This window comes from Borostomias antarcticus (genome assembly GCF_949987555.1).
Source record: "Borostomias antarcticus genome assembly, chromosome: 6".
NCBI classification, from domain to species: Eukaryota; Metazoa; Chordata; class Actinopteri; order Stomiiformes; family Stomiidae; genus Borostomias; species Borostomias antarcticus.
The window spans coordinates 13,726,354-13,743,853 of record NC_140239.1 but is presented as its reverse complement, the minus strand read 5'-3'; the positions used below and the strand labels follow the sequence as shown (position 1 = coordinate 13,743,853).

At 46.6% G+C, this 17,500-nt stretch overlaps 2 protein-coding genes across 2 annotated transcripts in view; both read left to right on the top strand.

The window, feature by feature from the left end:
• Nucleotides 1-12,509, top strand: part of cltcl1 (clathrin, heavy chain-like 1) — a 143,788-nt gene extending 131,279 nt beyond the window's left edge. Inside the window, exons 30-31 of the mRNA XM_084440293.1 lie at nucleotides 9,027-9,102; nucleotides 9,305-12,509. Of these exons, the coding sequence (XP_084296419.1) occupies nucleotides 9,027-9,102; nucleotides 9,305-9,426 (198 nt within the window). The 3' untranslated portion in view covers nucleotides 9,427-12,509. The remainder of the gene's footprint in view (nucleotides 1-9,026; nucleotides 9,103-9,304) is intronic.
• Nucleotides 12,510-13,821: 1,312 nt separating this feature from the next.
• Nucleotides 13,822-17,500, top strand: part of LOC311310843 (tricarboxylate transport protein B, mitochondrial) — a gene marked incomplete at its 5' end in the record, with an annotated part of 48,609 nt that continues 44,930 nt past the window's right edge. Inside the window, one exon of the mRNA XM_084440419.1 lies at nucleotides 13,822-13,933. Coding sequence (XP_084296545.1) covers nucleotides 13,822-13,933 — 112 coding nt within the window. The remainder of the gene's footprint in view (nucleotides 13,934-17,500) is intronic.

The following is a 17,500-nucleotide window of genomic DNA, read 5'->3' as shown; positions in this document are numbered from 1 at the left end:
CTGTTGCCACTGCTGACACCTCTGCGGGGGGAAAAATAACACCTCTGCACTTGCTATCTCGGCCAGCTAGCCCCCAGCCAGCTAGACCCCACCCAGCTAGCTAGCCCCCACCTAGCTAACCCCCACCCAGCTAACCCCCAGCCAGCTAACCCCCAGCCAGCTAACCCCCACCTAGCTAACCTCCACCCAGCTAACCCCCAGACAGCTAACCCCCAACCAGCTAACCCCCAGACAGCTAGCCCCCAGACAGCTAACCCCATCCAGCTAACCCCTAGACAGCTAACCCCCATCCAGCTAACCCCCACCTAGCTAGCCCCCACCCAGCTAACCCCCATCCAGCTAGCCCCCAGACAGCTAGCCCCCAGACAGAGCTCTGTGTCTGGTAGCCCCCACCCAGGAGCTGAAGCATGTGTGTTTGGGACTCAGACTGTTCTGTGTGCTGGTATGAACATGTGTTTGGGACTCAGACTGTTCTGTGTGCTGGTATGAACATGTGTTTGGGACTCAGACTGTTCTGTGTGCTGGTATGAACATGTGTTTGGGACTCAGACTGTTCTGTGTGCTGGTATGAACATGTGTTTGGGACTCAGACTGTTCTGTGTGCTGGTATGAACATGTGTTTGGGACTCAGACTGTTCTGTGTGCTGGTATGAACATGTGTTTGCCTCTGCAGTGTTGGCATGGTGGCATGGAAAGAGCCTCCCCTCGAGAGAACCCAGAATGAAACACTAGAACTATAGAACAAAATGCTATAACCCTAAAATGAAACGTTGGGGCTCTGGAATTAGATGTTAGGACTCGAGAACGAAACATTCTAGATTGAAATGTTATTCTAGAATGAAACACGAAAGGCAGAATAAAATGGTGGAGCTATGGAATAACTACTTCTAGAACCTTTCAGATCTCTGCTGCCTCAGACCAGTAGACTAGCACCAAGACCAGCTGACATGTAGACTAGCTGACATGTAGACTAGTAGACTAGCTGACATGTACAGTAGACCAGTAGACTAGCACCGAGACCAGCTGACATGTAGACCAGTAGACTAGCTGACATGTACAGTAGACCAGTAGACTAGCACCGAGACCAGTTGACATGTAGATGAGTAGACCAGCTGACATGTAGACCAGTAGACTAGCACCGAGACCAGTTGACATGTAGGCCAGTAGATTAGCACCGAGACCAGTTGACATGCCAGGGAAGCTTCACCAACCCTGCATGGCATCCATCCTGTAGACCGGTGCTCTGTGTAGCATGATGACAGAGGTAGAGGGTAGTGCTCTATAGTGTGTGGTATGATAACAGAGGTAGAGGGTAGTGCTCTATAGTGTGTGGTATGATAACAGAGGTAGAGGGTAGTACTCCATAGTGTGTGTGGTATGATAACAGAGGTAGAGGGTAGTACTCTATAGTGTGTGGTATGATAACAGAGGTAGAGGATAGTTCTCCATAGTGTGTATGGTATAACAGAGGTAGAGGGTAGTGCTCTATAGTGTGTGGTATGATAACAGAGGTAGAGGGTAGTACTCTATAGTGTGTGTGGTATGATAACAGAGGTAGAGGGTAGTGCTCTATAGTGTGTGTGGTATGATAACAGAGGTAGAGAGAAGTACTCTATAGTGTGTGGTATGATAACAGAGGTAGAGGGTAGTGCTCTATAGTGTGTGTGGTATGATAAGAGGTAGAGGGTAGTACTCTTTAGTGTGTGTGGTATGATAACAGAGGTAGAGGGTAGTACTCTATAGTGTGTGTGGTATAATAACAGAGGTAGAGGGTAGTGCTCTATAGTGTGTGTGGTATGATAACAGAGGTAGAGGGTAGTGCTCTATAGTGTGTGTGGTATGATAACAGAGGTAGAGGGTAGTGCTCTAGTGTGTGGTATGATAACAGAGGTAGAGGGTAGTGCTCTATAGTGTGTGTGGTATGATAACAGAGGTAGAGGGTAGTACTCTATAGTGTGTGTGGTATAATAACAGAGGTAGAGGGTAGTGCTCTATAGTGTGTGTGGTATAACAGAGGTAGAGGGTAGTACTCTATAGTGTGTGTGGTATAATAACAGAGGTAGAGGGTAGTGCTCTATAGTGTGTGTGGTATGATAACAGAGGTAGAGGGTAGTGCTCTATAGTGTGTGTGGTATGATAACAGAGGTAGAGAGAAGTACTCTATAGTGTGTGTGGTATGATAACAGAGGTAGAGGGTAGTGCTCTATAGTGTGTGTGGTATGATAACAGAGGTAGAGGGTAGTACTCTATAGTGTGTGTGGTATAATAACAGAGGTAGAGGGTAGTGCTCTATAGTGTGTGTGGTATAACAGAGGTAGAGGGTAGTACTCTATAGTGTGTGTGGTATAATAACAGAGGTAGAGGGTAGTGCTCTATAGTGTGTGTGGTATGATAACAGAGGTAGAGGGTAGTGCTCTATAGTGTGTGTGGTATGATAACAGAGGTAGAGGGTAGTGCTCTATAGTGTGTGTGGTATGATAGAGGTAGAGGGTAGTGCTCTATAGTGTGTGTGGTATGATAAGAGGTAGAGGGTAGTACTCTTTAGTGTGTGTGGTATGATAACAGAGGTAGAGGGTAGTACTCTATAGTGTGTGTGGTATAACAGGTAGAGGGTAGTACTCTATAGTGTGTGTGGTATGATAACAGAGGTAGAGGGTAGTACTCTATAGTGTGTGTGGTATGATAACAGAGGTAGAGGGTAGTGCTCTATAGTGTGTGTGGTATGATAACGACGTAGAGGGTAGTGCTTTATAGTGTGTGTGGTATGATAACAGAGGTAGAGGGTAGTGCTCTATAGTGTGTGTGGTATGATAACAGAGGTAGAGGGTAGTGCTCTATAGTGTGTGTGGTATGATAACAGAGGTAGAGGGTAGTGCTCTATAGTGTGTGTGGTATGATAACAGAGGTAGAGGGTAGTGCTCTATAGTGTGTGTGGTATGATAACAGAGGTAGAGGGTAGTATTCTATAGTGTGTGGTATGATAACAGAGGTAGAGAGTAGTGCTCTATAGTGTGTGTGGTATGATAACGGAGGTAGAGGGTAGTGCTCTATAGTGTGTGGTATGATAACAGAGGTAGAGGGTAGTACTCTATAGTGTGTGTGGTATGAAAACAGAGGTAGAGGGTAGTGCTCTATAGTGTGTGGTATGATAAGAGGTAGAGGATAGTACTCTATTGTGTGTGTGGTATGATAACAGAGGTAGAGGGTAGTATTCTATAGTGTGTGGTATGATAAGAGGTAGAGGGTAGTACTCTATAGTGTGTGTGGTATGATAACAGAGGTAGAGGGTAGTACTCTATAGTGTGTGTGGTATGTTAACAGAGGTAGAGGGTAGTGCTCTATAGTGTGTGTGGTATGTTAACAGAGGTAGAGGGATGTGCTCTATAGTGTGTGGTATGATAACAGAGGTAGAGGGTAGTACTCTATAGTGTGTTTGGTATGATAAGAGGTAGAGGGTAGTACTCTATAGTGTGTGTGGTATGTTGACAGAGGTAGAGGGTAGTGCTCTATAGTGTGTGTGGTATGATAACAGAGGTAGAGGGTAGTGCTCTATAGTGTGTGTGGTATGATGCGATGGAGAGATGACTAGAACTTCTCTGTTGAATATAACCCCACCTTGCTGTAGTTTCCTCCCATAGAATTGTACTCGTAGAACTACGTAGAACCATGTGTGTACAGATGTGGGAAGTTAGAAATGTAACTTGCTGCAGCATTTCACGTCGCGGTATTTGGCAGGGAAATCCCGTTGGAAATCTCGTGGGATTTCAGACGGGTGTTATTTCGTTTTAGTGATGCACCACCGCCAGGTGGCGTCTTTGAGTAGATTTAGCAGGCTGGGCTCTGTTTTTCTCCTATAGTCTACGAATGAAGCATCATTAAGTTTCACATTCTTTAATTTAAATGCTCTGTTGTAAAGCACTTTGAGCTGAATTTATCTGTATGAAAGGTGCTATACAAATAACGTTTAATTGTTATTATTACCTTGTTCTCAAACACATGTTTTCTCCATATGGATGTAATTTAATTATTACGAACACCTATATCTAGGCCTACAGTAGCCTATCTATCTCGGCAACTGACGTCGGGTCAAGACGTGGTGTCTGTTAAGTCAAATGCGCAAAATAACAGTATTGTAAATATATTTGTTAGTAAAGATGTGGTGAACGTGAGGGTTTTGCGTTTTGTTTCTGGAACGCATTCAACTGGTAGGCTACTCGTAAACCCCGGAAGTAAATTTGAAGACAGGGCACCAGCTAATGTAGCCAAGTCTGAGCGCAGTAGGCTATATGGCTTCAGCACGATACAAAGAAAAAATAAGCTCGATCGGAGGTGTGGATCCATACAAAATTGAAATAGTCGCCATGAGTAAAGATCACTCATTGCCAATCATATCCGGACATTAACTATCTTGTGCATAGCGGCAGGTTTGACAGTGAGACATCAACCGATAATTGTAATAATGCGATTATTGAAATGGTCTTGTGAACACCTTTATCTGATTTCCAAAATCGGGGTAAGGTCCATAGGACGATTGTGGGTTTTCATTTGCACATAACTATATTTTAATAAAACATTGAAGTCCGCCTGTCAATGACTTTCCCTAAAATTGTGTTCTGTTGCACCCCCTATTGTTAAATTATAAATGAAAAAAACATACACAATATTTTGTTTATTTATACCGGCCGCCAGCTGTTCAATGAACGGCTATAGGGAATGCGCAGTTTCGCGCTGGCTACAGCCTATTATATGCACAGTTTCGCTCTATGTAGGCTTTTATAAATAAGTATTATTCATTGGGGAGCTTGGACTCGCTGGGGACTGGTGGAGAGACGCAGAGCCTCCCCAGACGCGACATCTCCAGTTGGCTGAAGAGCTGCGCGCTCTGGCGTCCGGCGCCCCTCACAGTGTCCACAGAAGAATACCCCCAAAAAAATACTTGCATGGTGAAGACACGCTGCAGCAAGAACAGAACTGTCTATCTACTGTCTACTTAGGCTATAAAAGAAATTCAATAGGGCCTTTACGTTGTACTGTAGGCTACAATTACAAGACGCATAGGCCTAGCCTACCGTAAAAAGTGATGCGTTCTCATATGCCTATATTAACTTAGATACTTAGAGATGTATTTCTCTTTCTGTTAGGATCAAAAGTATCATGAAAGCGGTTGTCATTTGATTCTGGAGCAATAACAATGGAATGATGATTAATTTACTAAAATCCATTTTCGGTTTAAATAAATATCCAGTACTGTACCTAGGCTACTATAATCTAACGTTAGCTGAAACCAATCAACAGCGAAATTAGGTGAGGTGGAAAACCGTTTGGAAATGGAAAATGTGAACGCACTCAGTCTTGCACGCACGCAGTAGCCTTGTACTAGAATGGATTCCCTGTCTCACGTTCTGCCTTTATTCAGGCTATGCACCTTGCAATCAATGTATTTTTATATCTACAGTAGACTGTAGACTCTGTCTTTTATTTCGCTACTGGTATAGCCTACTTTCAGTGTGCGTCGTTATACTGTAGGCTAATAGGCTTTTCGCGACCAAGGACCGAATGATATCCATTGAACAGTCAAATCATCGCTAACAATGAAACAATGACTAGAACTTCTCCTGGGGACAGGGTGTGTTCAGATGGTATGGTAATACCATATGGCCATTATAGCGTGAAAAATACAAATGGTAAGTGCAGCAAGATATTTTGAAATAAGATACCGTTGGTCAATGTTTTTTTTCTTCCGTTTTTTTTATTTGCAAAAAAATTTCACACATGCATGTCATTGATATAGAAACACAAAATAAAATGCCTTAATCCTAGTACCAAATGCATACTGTATATCCTGTAATACAGTACTGTATTTTACAGTCCTCTCTTGCCCCATACAGCCAGCTCAACTGCGAAAAAGAGCCCTTGAAATAGAACTCCGACGAGTGCGCAACATCTCGTTGATTCGGTTCTTCAGCTGTTTCATGTTGGTGAAGGTGGGGCATCTTAGGAGAACTGCATCTGTGATGCATTTCCGGACGTTCTGTGGCAAGGCCTGCTTGCCTCGTGAACCATCCCAGTTGGTGTTCCGCACCCAGGCCTGATAAGTCCCACGGGTTAGGATGGCACGAAACAGAAGGGCACCATAACGATCTGGACGACCGTTGGTCCGTTGCCAGAGGTTCCGGCAGTGATCTGTGTCCAGGTCAGGAATGTGGATGTCAGGGAGAACTGAAGGGACAGGCAGCAGCGGGTGTCTGGGGGTGAGGTTTGCCGGGGTGAGGTGTGCCATAGTCCCAGGGGTGTGACTCGCTGAGCTGCCAGGGGTGTGCCTCGCCAGGGTGTTGCTCCCTGGGACTCTGTAGCAGGCTACTGGTAGCCTACTAGTACACAGCTGTTTTTTTGTTTTGTGTATCTATTTCGATGTGTGTACATAGCCTTTTTTGCAAATAAATAAAAACAAAAACACAACATTGACCAACGGCATCTTATTTCATTCAAAATGTTGTGCGTGTATCGTGGTGCCCACAGGTGCCCCTGTGTCTGAAATGAAATGAATTCAATAGGGCAAGCCTTAAGTTGTAGCCTAGGCTACAGTACAATCACAAGACGCATAGGCCTAGCCTATCGTAAAAAGCGTTGCGTTCTCATAGGCCTATATTAACTTAGATAATTATTAATTATGCTCAGGTCATAATGTCCGTTAAAAATAATTCCCTCTAAGCAGAATTTGAATTGTATTAAAATAGGCTAAAATTAAATTTCCACATATTCTGATTCCTTCTAGGTCTATATAAACAAAAACATTTTTCTAATGTGTAGCCTATAGGCTATAGGCTTCTGCGATGAACAAAACAGCCACAATGTAGCCTGCTTAGCGAGCGAGAGGGCAGTCTACCATAAAGTGTATAACCATAATGTAATATATCTAGACTACATGCATTGTGGTATTTCTTTATATAGCCAATTGTTTCTCAATAAACAGTTATGTCATCCTCTGAGTCCGAATGTAGGCTAATAGACCGGCAGCTCTAAATGCCTTCCCAATCAATGAGACATGGTTGTAAAAATGATGTTTTATTGATGAAAAGGGTAAAACTGAGAGAGTCATTGCATTGATCGATGCAGTCCGCTACCAGCAAACACTGAAAATACAGGTCCTCCAGCGAACCTGGACTAGACTATTGTAACCCCCCCCCCCCCAAATTCTTTTATATTCAAATAAACTGGATGAACCGGTTTCCTAGCCCTGGATCGTGGGAGGGGGGTAGCCTGCGTTAGCGGGTGCTTTGCCATGACCGGCCATTGAATTCGCTAGTTTGATTGATAGATGGATGGATTAACGTCCAAAGTAGATTGTGCAAGTATTGTATAGGCCCATGTGTAAGAGATGAATGGCTGTAACCATGAACTCAGCCAGAGGTAGGCCCTACTGTAGATTATCAGCATTATCACCAGTCTCAATTTATGTCTCAATTTATGTGTTGCCATTCATTTAAACCACCATCTCATCTAGACTACTTCTGTTGCTGCATTTTTACATTTATGCTTTCATGATTTTAGAGCGCAATAAACATTTTCCAGGATTCCAAAAAGTCCATCCATTCATCCAACTTTGTGCTGAGCGCAGCGCAGGCTGGTAGCCTACTGTCAAGGATCACGACTGATGCACTCCCTTAACACGTCTCGCATCTCCAGACCATCAAGAGAATTTGAATATGAAAGACCTTGGAATTCCAGGAGTCAAGGCCGTTTCAGACGGGGAGCGACATTCCGCCTGCGTTCTCGCTAGGAGCGGGGGACGCACGCGTCCTGCGCGCAGCGGGGAAAGCTGACTACAATTCAGCTCTTGTCGCGGGCGGGCGCGCAGCCTAGTTCCATGAGAACACTCCTCGGTCCAATTCCGTATAGTAGATCAGCCTGTGTACTTTCAACGAATGTATTATTAGACATAATATCATAATAACCAACATAATGACCTCCTGAGCTGCCTGCCTGATGGTCTCAGGGCTAAAGAGACCGCGCGTCGTTTTCCTCACCCTATTGGCATGCTATCAATGAAAGAAAATACATTGTAAATAAACATGGTTTTAGGCTATTGTTTTTATGATAACGTCATTGTAAACGAAAGTAGCCTATAGCCTATAATCCAATTGACTGGAACCAGGGGGTTTGACAAAAGTTATGAGGCAAAATAATTTGTCTTGACTGCATTCAAGATGTATCTTTCACATTAAAACTGCATACAAAGCTGGGAATGCTAAGAAAATTGCATATGTTTGCAAACTAAAACAAGTGAACACAATTTTACAATCGAAAATGCTTATGAGACCATTATTTTACTTATATGAGGCAAAAGTGGTTTCTCTTCCTGCTTCTGCCTAAGCCCTCCACAATACCACAACACAACGGTGTCATGTTTTACCGAAGGAGAAGTGAAGAAGACGGTAGCAGTAGCTAAAGCAGTTAGCTAATGTTAAGATCATTCCTCTAGCTGCTTTGCTGCTAATGCGAGTTAGTCTCCGTTCCTGCCCGAGAAACAGAACCATTTCAAACACATCTCTGGTCATCTCCGTAAGCCATCTTACTCGCCATGTTCCATATGAGAACACTCAGCCTAATGTATTAAACTTCTACTTGTCCCGACAGTTAACAGATATAGACCCGGCGACAGTTACAGAGATAGAAACTATAAATAGATAGGCTTTGTTCGTAATAATTAAATTACAACCAGACAGAGAACAAGGAGTTTGAGAACGGTAGGCTCATCTAATGTGCGAGATGAGCTACAGCAATGGGTCAATGAGTGGTAATACTGCGCCCCTATGGGCAGGCGAGCGGTGGTGCGGAATGACGTAAAGCGCCTGTTAGAATACCGCGGGTCAAGTTACATTCTTATGTTCCCACATCTGTATGTGCCTGCCTGCGTGTGTGAGTGTGTGGGTGCGAGTGTGTGTTTGTGCATGTGTGTGTGCGTTTGTGTGTGCGTGCGTGCCGTGGTGTGTGGTGTCTGACCTGGCCTCTCTGTGTGTGGTCAGGTGGACAAGCTGAAGGAGTCGGAGACCCTGAGGAAGACAGAGGACGAGGTGGCCGAGCCCGCCCCCATCGTGTACGGTAGGTCGCCATGGCCACCTCTGGCCACGCCCACCTCTGGCCATGCCCACATTGTTTGGTACATGTAGAAACCGACTGGGGCATGGCTGCTTTGTACCAAAGAGAGACAATTTCATATGGATGCTTTTACCTCTGGTAACAGTGACCTGTTTGTGTGTGTGTGTGTGTGTGTGTGTGTGTGTGTGTGTGTGTGTGTGAGCAGGTCAGCAGCTGATGTTGACCTCAGGCGCGACACCTGTGGCCCCCCAACCCGGTTACCCTGGTTACGGCTACCCTGCCCCGGGATACCCCACCCAGCCCCCCCCGTACGGGTACAACATGTAGTACACACACACACTCACACACACACATCTACACGCATACACATCTACACACACTCACACACACATCTACACACACACACACACACACACACACACACACACACACACACACTCACACTCACACTCACACACACACACACATCTGCACACACACATGCACATCTACACACACACACACACACACACACACTCCCTGGACCTCAACCTGAACCACGCCTCATCTTGCTACTCTTGGTCCAACCCAGCCCACCTTACAATACACACACACACGCACACACACACACGCACATGCACGCACGCACGCACACACACACACACACGCACACACACACCTTTAAAGACTTCACACTCCCGGCCCCCAAACTTTTAAAGACTTCTACCCAATCCAACCCCTTCCACTTTCAATGAACTCATCCCCCCTCACACACACACACACCTCTCTCTCTCTCTCTCTCTCTCTCTCTCTCTCACATGCACATCAGCTCAGCCCTCCCCCAGATCCACCTCTGGACTGCATGAAGCCAGCTGAACCCACTGCTGAACACAACACAACAACCCCAGAACCCTCCTAGAACTCCTCCTAGAACCCCTCCCAGAACCCTCCTAGAACTCCTCCTAGAACCCCTCCCAGAACCCTCCTAGAACCCCTCCCAGAACCCTCCTAGAACCCCTCCCAGAACCCCTCCCAGAACCCTCCTAGAATTCCTCCCAGAACCCTCCCAGAACCCCTCCCAGAACCCTTCCCAGAACCCCTCCCAGAACCCTCCTAGAACCCCTCCCAGAACCCCTCCTAGAACCCCTCCCAGAACCCTCCTAGAACTCCTCCCAGAACCCCTCCCAGAACCCCTCCTAGAACTCCTCCTAGAACCCCTCCCAGAACCCCTCCCAGAACCCTCCCAGAACCCCTCCCTCCCTCCCATCCCCTCTCTGGCTGGTTCATACAGACTGGACTGAATAGAGCAGCTTTCTGGATCCTAGTTCTGGGGAGGAGACTCAGCACTGACGACCAGGAGACTGTTACTGGGGAGTCAGGAGGGCGGGGCCAGGGAGGAGGGTGGGGGCACTGACCTCCCCACCCCCCCAGCAACACCTCCCCCCCAACAGCACTGCAAAGGCCTTATCTACTGGAGGAGGAGGAGGAGGAAGAGGAGTCGTCGACAAAATGGGCTTATTGCTCACGTCTCATGTCATGGCTGTGTCATTGCTTTGTTTATAAAACATTGTTTCTGTGCAATAGAGTTTGAGGTTTGTTTACCCTCCTAAAGCAGGTAGCGCGTGTCTGACGGGCAGCTCCTCAGCTGGGACCCTACTGTCCCCAGAACGGACTAAGAACTCTACGGCTCGGTGTGGCTGTGTGGATTCTCTAGAGCATGGAGGGATACACACTCACCACCAGCACGTAGACTGTCAACACAAGGAACTCTGGGAAAGATACAGTACCCCCCCAAACACACACACACCCAACATCCTCCTCTCTCTGCGATGGTTAACTCATACACAAACCCACATGGAGGTGGTGGTCACCCACTGGTCCACCACTGGGAACTGTACTGGACTCCATGATGATGATGATGATGATGACGACGACGACTGTGAAGAAAGGATGACGAAGAGGATTAAAGCCGTGTTGCACTGTCGTCTGTCTGAGCATGTGCTTGGAAACTATTGCGCTGTTTCAGTACCATGGCAACAGGAGCACAAACTTTCATGTTACACACAGTATTTATCTAGTATGACTACAGTATGTGGTGTTCAAAACCTCTCTGTCCGTCCACTAACCAGACCTGGGTCCAAATATTATTTCAAATGAAAAATTAAATCATGTCAATGACTCATCTGTGCTTGATTATTCTTGACTGGCACAATTTAACCAATAGGCCACTCCCAAAATGTCAAACCCCACGCAAATGACACTCCAGGTAGACTCAGGCAAGCAATGATTTCAGAGTACAGTATTTGGACCCAGGTGTGCCACTAACAGACTGGTGAAACAGCGCCCCCTGTCAGCAGATTTTGGAATGGCACCATGCCAGGGGTACAGGTCCCATATTTATCAAGCGTCTTAAATCAGCAGGAGAGCTGATCCTGGGTCAGGTCCAAGCCTTACTTTATATACTGCTCAGAAAAATTAAGGGAACACCTAATCATCTCATCCAGCCCTCAATGGGTTAATGATGTTAGTTTCCATTGACTGTGCTTACATCATTTGGGGCGGCTGTATAGCTCAGGAGGTAGAGCGGGTCCAGTGATCGTAGGGTCGGCGGTTCGAATCCCGGCTCCTCCTGACTACCTGTTGAAGTGTCCTTGGGCAAGACACTGACCCACAAATTGCTCCCAATGAGCAGGCTAGTACCTTGCATGGCAGCTGCCGCCATTGGTGTGTGAATGTGTGTGTGAATGGGTGAATGAGTGGCCTTCATTGTAAAACGCTTTGAATAAAAGCTTTATATAAGTGCAGTCCAATTACCATCATTTTGCTCTCGGCGACTTACACAATGTAATCAATAAAGATTCACTTGAATATTTCATTCATCGTAGTCCGCCATGATGATTGATGATTTAAGCGTTCCCTTGATTTTTTTGAGCAGTATAGTTTCATTCAAAAGGCACAACTGATCTCAGCTCAGCTCTCCTACTCGCTGACGCTTGGTAAATACTCTGATGCCAGTGGGTTTGTGAGTGAGCGTTAGTGTACCGAGAGCAGTGTGTAATTTAAGATGCCATGTTGAGATAACTAATCAAAGAAGTCCAGTATTATGATGGAATATCATACCGTATGTATTGTCTATAGTATATTGTTGTAGTCTGAAACATAAAATAGTCATTTTTGTAAGAAAATAACAAAATACAAAAAAGGTCAGAATACAAACACTGAACAATCGTCTCTTCAGTACCATATTGTTTGCAGATGACTTAGTTTGTTTTACTTCCTGTTCAAGCCCATGAGAATGTTTGTGTAACCCCTATGGTTTATGGGTAAACTAATCCACCTTGTCTCTCCTGGATCCTGAGCTGTCCCAACATCCTTAGATTTGGGTTTCACGGAGAAAACAATCAAATCTTTAGCTTTGCACATGCAAGCACTCCCCGTCTGCACAAGTCATGCTTACAGAAGGATAGATAATAAAGTTTACACACACACAACGTCTGATTGCATTTCTTCCATTACATGAGTCTTTTAGCAGATACTTGTATCCAAAGCGACTCACAATAATTGCATTTAATGTAGGAAACATCAGTGTACTACTGCTCTCCAGAACTCACAAGTGCATCTCCTTTCTAAAAAAAAAAAAAAAAAGTGACTAAGAGCATAATCTAGTGCTGAAGCCAAAGTGCAAGAGTAGCAAAATATAGACTACATGCTTAAAAGGTAGGAGCACATCAAGAAACATTAACTGTTCACTTGAGAGAGTCAAGTGATTTCTGCTATAGTGGACACAGTGATAACTCCCCATCCTTAGGTGGGCCTCCATGGTGACTGGAATGGGTGTGTCCTCGATAACAGCTGATGTGCTGGCTGCGTATCCAGACTGTAGCATCCGGTCAGGCTCGCCCTGGTCTCGCTCTCGGCCAGAGGACCATGACGGTAGTTTCGTTTGTCTTAAGGTGGAGCTACAGGGAGGTATTTTCATTATAATGGGACGTGTTTGATTCTCCAACCCGATAGCGATTCTCACAGTACTAGTGAGTGTTATGCGCTGTAACTCCCAAAGTCGCAAACCTGACTGATACTGACCCAGGGCTGGACAGACCTTGTATTAGTTGTCTATACTTTTATATAGCCCTAATTCTACAGGCGTTACTGTTTGAATTAAATGCCTCCATGGTTTGTAGCTACTGGAATACAAGAGTAATTCTCACTGGTTCACATGACATGACTGATTAGCTTTGGTGGCGAGGCGCCGTTGTGCCCGTTGTTGACTCGGGGCGGTGTCGTGCAAACAACAGGCTGGTATAGATTTAGATCGACGAGGTGTCTACTTTACATTATAGACTTGCCCACCTTTAGAATTGGGATTTTTGTTGTCAATATCGCTCCCGATTGAAACGAGTTTTTCATGTGAGTGTGACGTAGAGAGAGCCCCGCCCTTCTCCTGGTGTGGAACAAAGTGGCCCGTCTCTCCCTCGCTCTCTCTCCGTCTCTCTCTCTCTCTCTCTCCGCTGTCGGTTCTCTTCGCCGTCACCCCATCTCGGCTGCCAACAGCGCTTCACAGAGGATCCAGCCGAGGTCCATTCAACTGGACCATCAATGATATACATCACACAGCAGAAGTGACCAACGGTTTATAGGCTAGTATTCCAGTGCTGTCTAGGTTATTATACTGCACTAGTTATAGTTTTTAAATAGTAGTTTGATATACTTTTAGGGCTCGCAAGATAGATTTTCTAAAGAAAGATGCAAGGAAAGCCTCAATTCGTCAGCCCGTTCCACAGACCACGGTGTCTGGCCGCGGCCGCGCCGGGGGGAAAAGCGAAATTAACTCATCCTGGCAAGGCGATCTTAGCAGGTAAGTTTACAGAGTCCTTGTCGAAGGCACATTACCCAAAACAGATGTTGCTTTTGCCTATTTCTACATCCTGCATCCTACATCCTAGCCTACATTCCATTTTTTAGATCGAGCGCATCAGCCCATACAAGCGTGAAGCGAAGTGCAACATTCCGATCATTCACTTCCCTGGCTGTGATACCAGTTGATTGTGCTGCTAAATGTTTCCGTGCGCTGCTGAATGTTGAACTGGCCGAGCGCGTCCATGTTAGAGCCGCTGCCTTGTCTTGGCTCGAGCGCAGGTTGGAGAACGACAACAGCGCGTGGAATGTAGTCATGCCCGTTATTATTGTCACTTTTACTTAGTATAGACTATAGACTAGGTAGCCCAGGCTACTCCCAAGCGCCGGGGCTGCTCATTCACCTGATACGGTAATTCTCTTAAGATTGCTATTTAGTGAATAATGGGCCTTTGTGAAGTTTAATTAATTGCATTGAATTAGGCTACTATTATTATAATAATTATACTAACTAACTAGTAGGCCATGAATTCAATTCAATTTTGCAATGGCAAATGCATCAATTTATAGAATGTCCTGATTGATCTGTTCTGGTCTTCATGGACACAGCTTCTCCCTGAGATATAAACCACATGATCTATGTCTGATATCAGAGTTCTCCATCATGCTCAGGTGGGGTTCTGTCTGCACCCCCCGTCCTACACAGAGGCGACTTCATTAGATCACAGACTCCATGGCCATCGGTTTCCCTGGACATGTTAATCACATTCATCCATGTCTGAGAGCCAAGCCATTACACTCTCAAACAGAGTGCTTACAACCATCTGGAACATCAGGAGAAGAACAGAAAAAAGGTTTCATACTGAAACCTAAAGGGTTCTTTCTGGCCTGAAAGTGTTCTAAATAGAACATTATGTACCTGAAAAGGGTTCTGTTTGTCACATTTTTAGAGGGTTCCTCTATCATTAAACAGTTTTACACAGGCCTGGTATTTGAGTGTATCACAGACGCCCCCCCCCCCCCCCCCCCAGTCCAGAGGAACACGTTTCTCTCCAGACAGCCAGCAAAGATGGAGGACGTCCTCCCCCTGAAAGCACAGGTCCCAGTGGTTGTGAGGGCCTCCGTGCTCCTCCCCTGTGCTCCTCCCCATGCGCCTCCTGTGCCGTCATGAACATCCGTCATCCTGAAACCAGCATCCGGACTGAGGAGACACCCTGCTGCTCTGAGCTGCTCAGCCATGGCTGCCACACACGCACTGCTGGCCTCTGCACAACGACACCAGAGGGACGATCACACTGTACAACGATCTGGACTCAATTACAGGCCTGGATAATGACAGGGAATTATGTGCTAGACAGATCGCTTTATTATATGGTCAGTTGCTAGTTTAACTAACGGGGGCAGGGCTGTGTCTCTGAGAGAGAGAGAACGTGTGGTCTGTGGTGTGTTTGTAGTAGAGGCTGGAGTAGAGGCTGTCCATCTGGAGTAGAGGCTGTCCAGCTGTAGTAGAAAACAGCTTGTCAGAGTCCAGTGTAAGCGGTCAGTCCCGTCTCATTGACTCAGTGATATTGAGTCATGCTGACTCAGTGATATTGTGACTTGATAAGTGATTGCCTCAACCCAAGTCCCTTGACCTTCCACCCCTGACCCTCCCCCCTTTGAGGTTTGTTGACCAGTCCCCAGACTGACGCCTTGTTAGAGGGCAGCGGGACCAGCACAGGTCCAGCTGATGAAGGAGCTGTCATGGCCGCCCTCAGTGAAGCCATGACCTGCAGTCCCAGTACAGTAGATAGATAGATAGGAACTTTAGGAGGAAACTTTGGTGATTTTGAGAAATTTGATGTTTGACCAGTGGGGAATTACAGCAAAGATTGGAAATGCAGAATATGCATAGTGGCGAATAAACATAAAAGAGGAATACATACACACACACACACACACACACACACACACACACACACACACACATATATATACATACATACAGACTGTATAGATATGTGTATAGATATGTATAATAATGCTCTTATATTCATGCATACATGCACCCCTCTACAACCCTCAGGAGCACTCAGGCTCTGTGGGCACAGAGGAGCATCCGAACCGCTCAGCGTTGCACCTGGGTGGGATGACCCTGACCCGTGACCCTGACACCCTGGGTGGGATGACCCGTGACCCTGACACCCTGGGTGGGATGACCCATGACCCTGACCTGTGACCCTGACACCCTGGGTGGGATGACCCTGACTCATGACCCTGACCCTGACCCATGACCCGTGACTCTGACACCCTGGGTGGGATGACCCATGACCCTGACCCCCCGGGTGTGATGACCCTTACCCATGACCCTGACCAATCTCTCATGGGGGTGTTGGTCACTGGGAGACAGATGCTGTACATGCAACATGTCTGTCGTTGTTCGTCTACGGGGAACAGAACGAACAAACTCCCCCCCCAAATAGCCCTGTGAGGATCTGTAGCAACATGTGTTTCCAAAGCAGAGGAGGAGGAGAGATATGGCCTGAGCTGAGCCCACTGGGGGAACACTGAGCTCTTTATGGTCTCCTCACCACCTCCTGCCTCTGCTCCTCCTATGGCAGGCCGGGAGGAGGTGGGACCATGGGATGTGAGACTGTGGAAACCCCTCCTCCCTCCCCTCCTCCTCCTCTCCCCTCCCTGCCAGCACCAGACCCAACAGACAGGCTGGAAGCCCGTCTCTCCCCTCTCTCTCTCTCCCTCTCCCTCTCTCTCTCTCTCTCTCTCTCCCTCTCTCTCTCCCCTCTCCCCTCTCTCTCTTTCTGAGCCGGTCTCTCTGGTGTGACCGGTTGTGCAACAACAGCACTTTAGACTATTGCAATCTGTGTTTGTCTTTCTCCTCCCTCCTATGGTTGGTGGTGTGTGCGTATGTGTGTGTGTGTGTGTGTATGTGTATGTGTGATTGTGTGTGTGTGTGTGTGTGTGTGTGTGTATGTGTGTGTCCACTGCCTATGATGAAAGTATGTGTTAATTCCTCAGGGCTCAGTGACTCAATGCTAAAACAAATCAGATAAAACGTTCTTGCGTCTGGACTGAGATATCGCCTGATCCCACAGTCCATAGTGCCCACTAGGTCAGGACCCAGGGTCAGTCTATACTGTTCACTAGGTCAGGACCCAGGGTCAGTCTATAGTGTTCACTAGGTCAGGACCCAGCTCAGTCCATAGTGTTCACTAGGTCAGGACCCAGCTCAGTCTATAGTGTTCACTAGGTCAGGACCCAGCTCAGTCCATAGTGCCCACTAGGTCAGGACCCAGGGTCAGTCTATAGTGTTCACTAGGTCAGGACCCAGGTCAGTCCATAGTGTTCACTAGGTCAGGACCCAGCTCAGTCCATAGTGTTCACTAGGTCAAGACCCAGCTCAGTCTATAGTGTTCACTAGGTCAGGACCCAGCTCAGTCCATAGTGTTCACTAGGTCATGACCCAGCTCAGTCCATAGTGTTCACTAGGTCATGACCCAGCTCAGTCCATAGTGTTCACTAGGTCAGAACCCAGGGTCAGTCTATAGTGTTCACTAGGTCAGGACCCAGG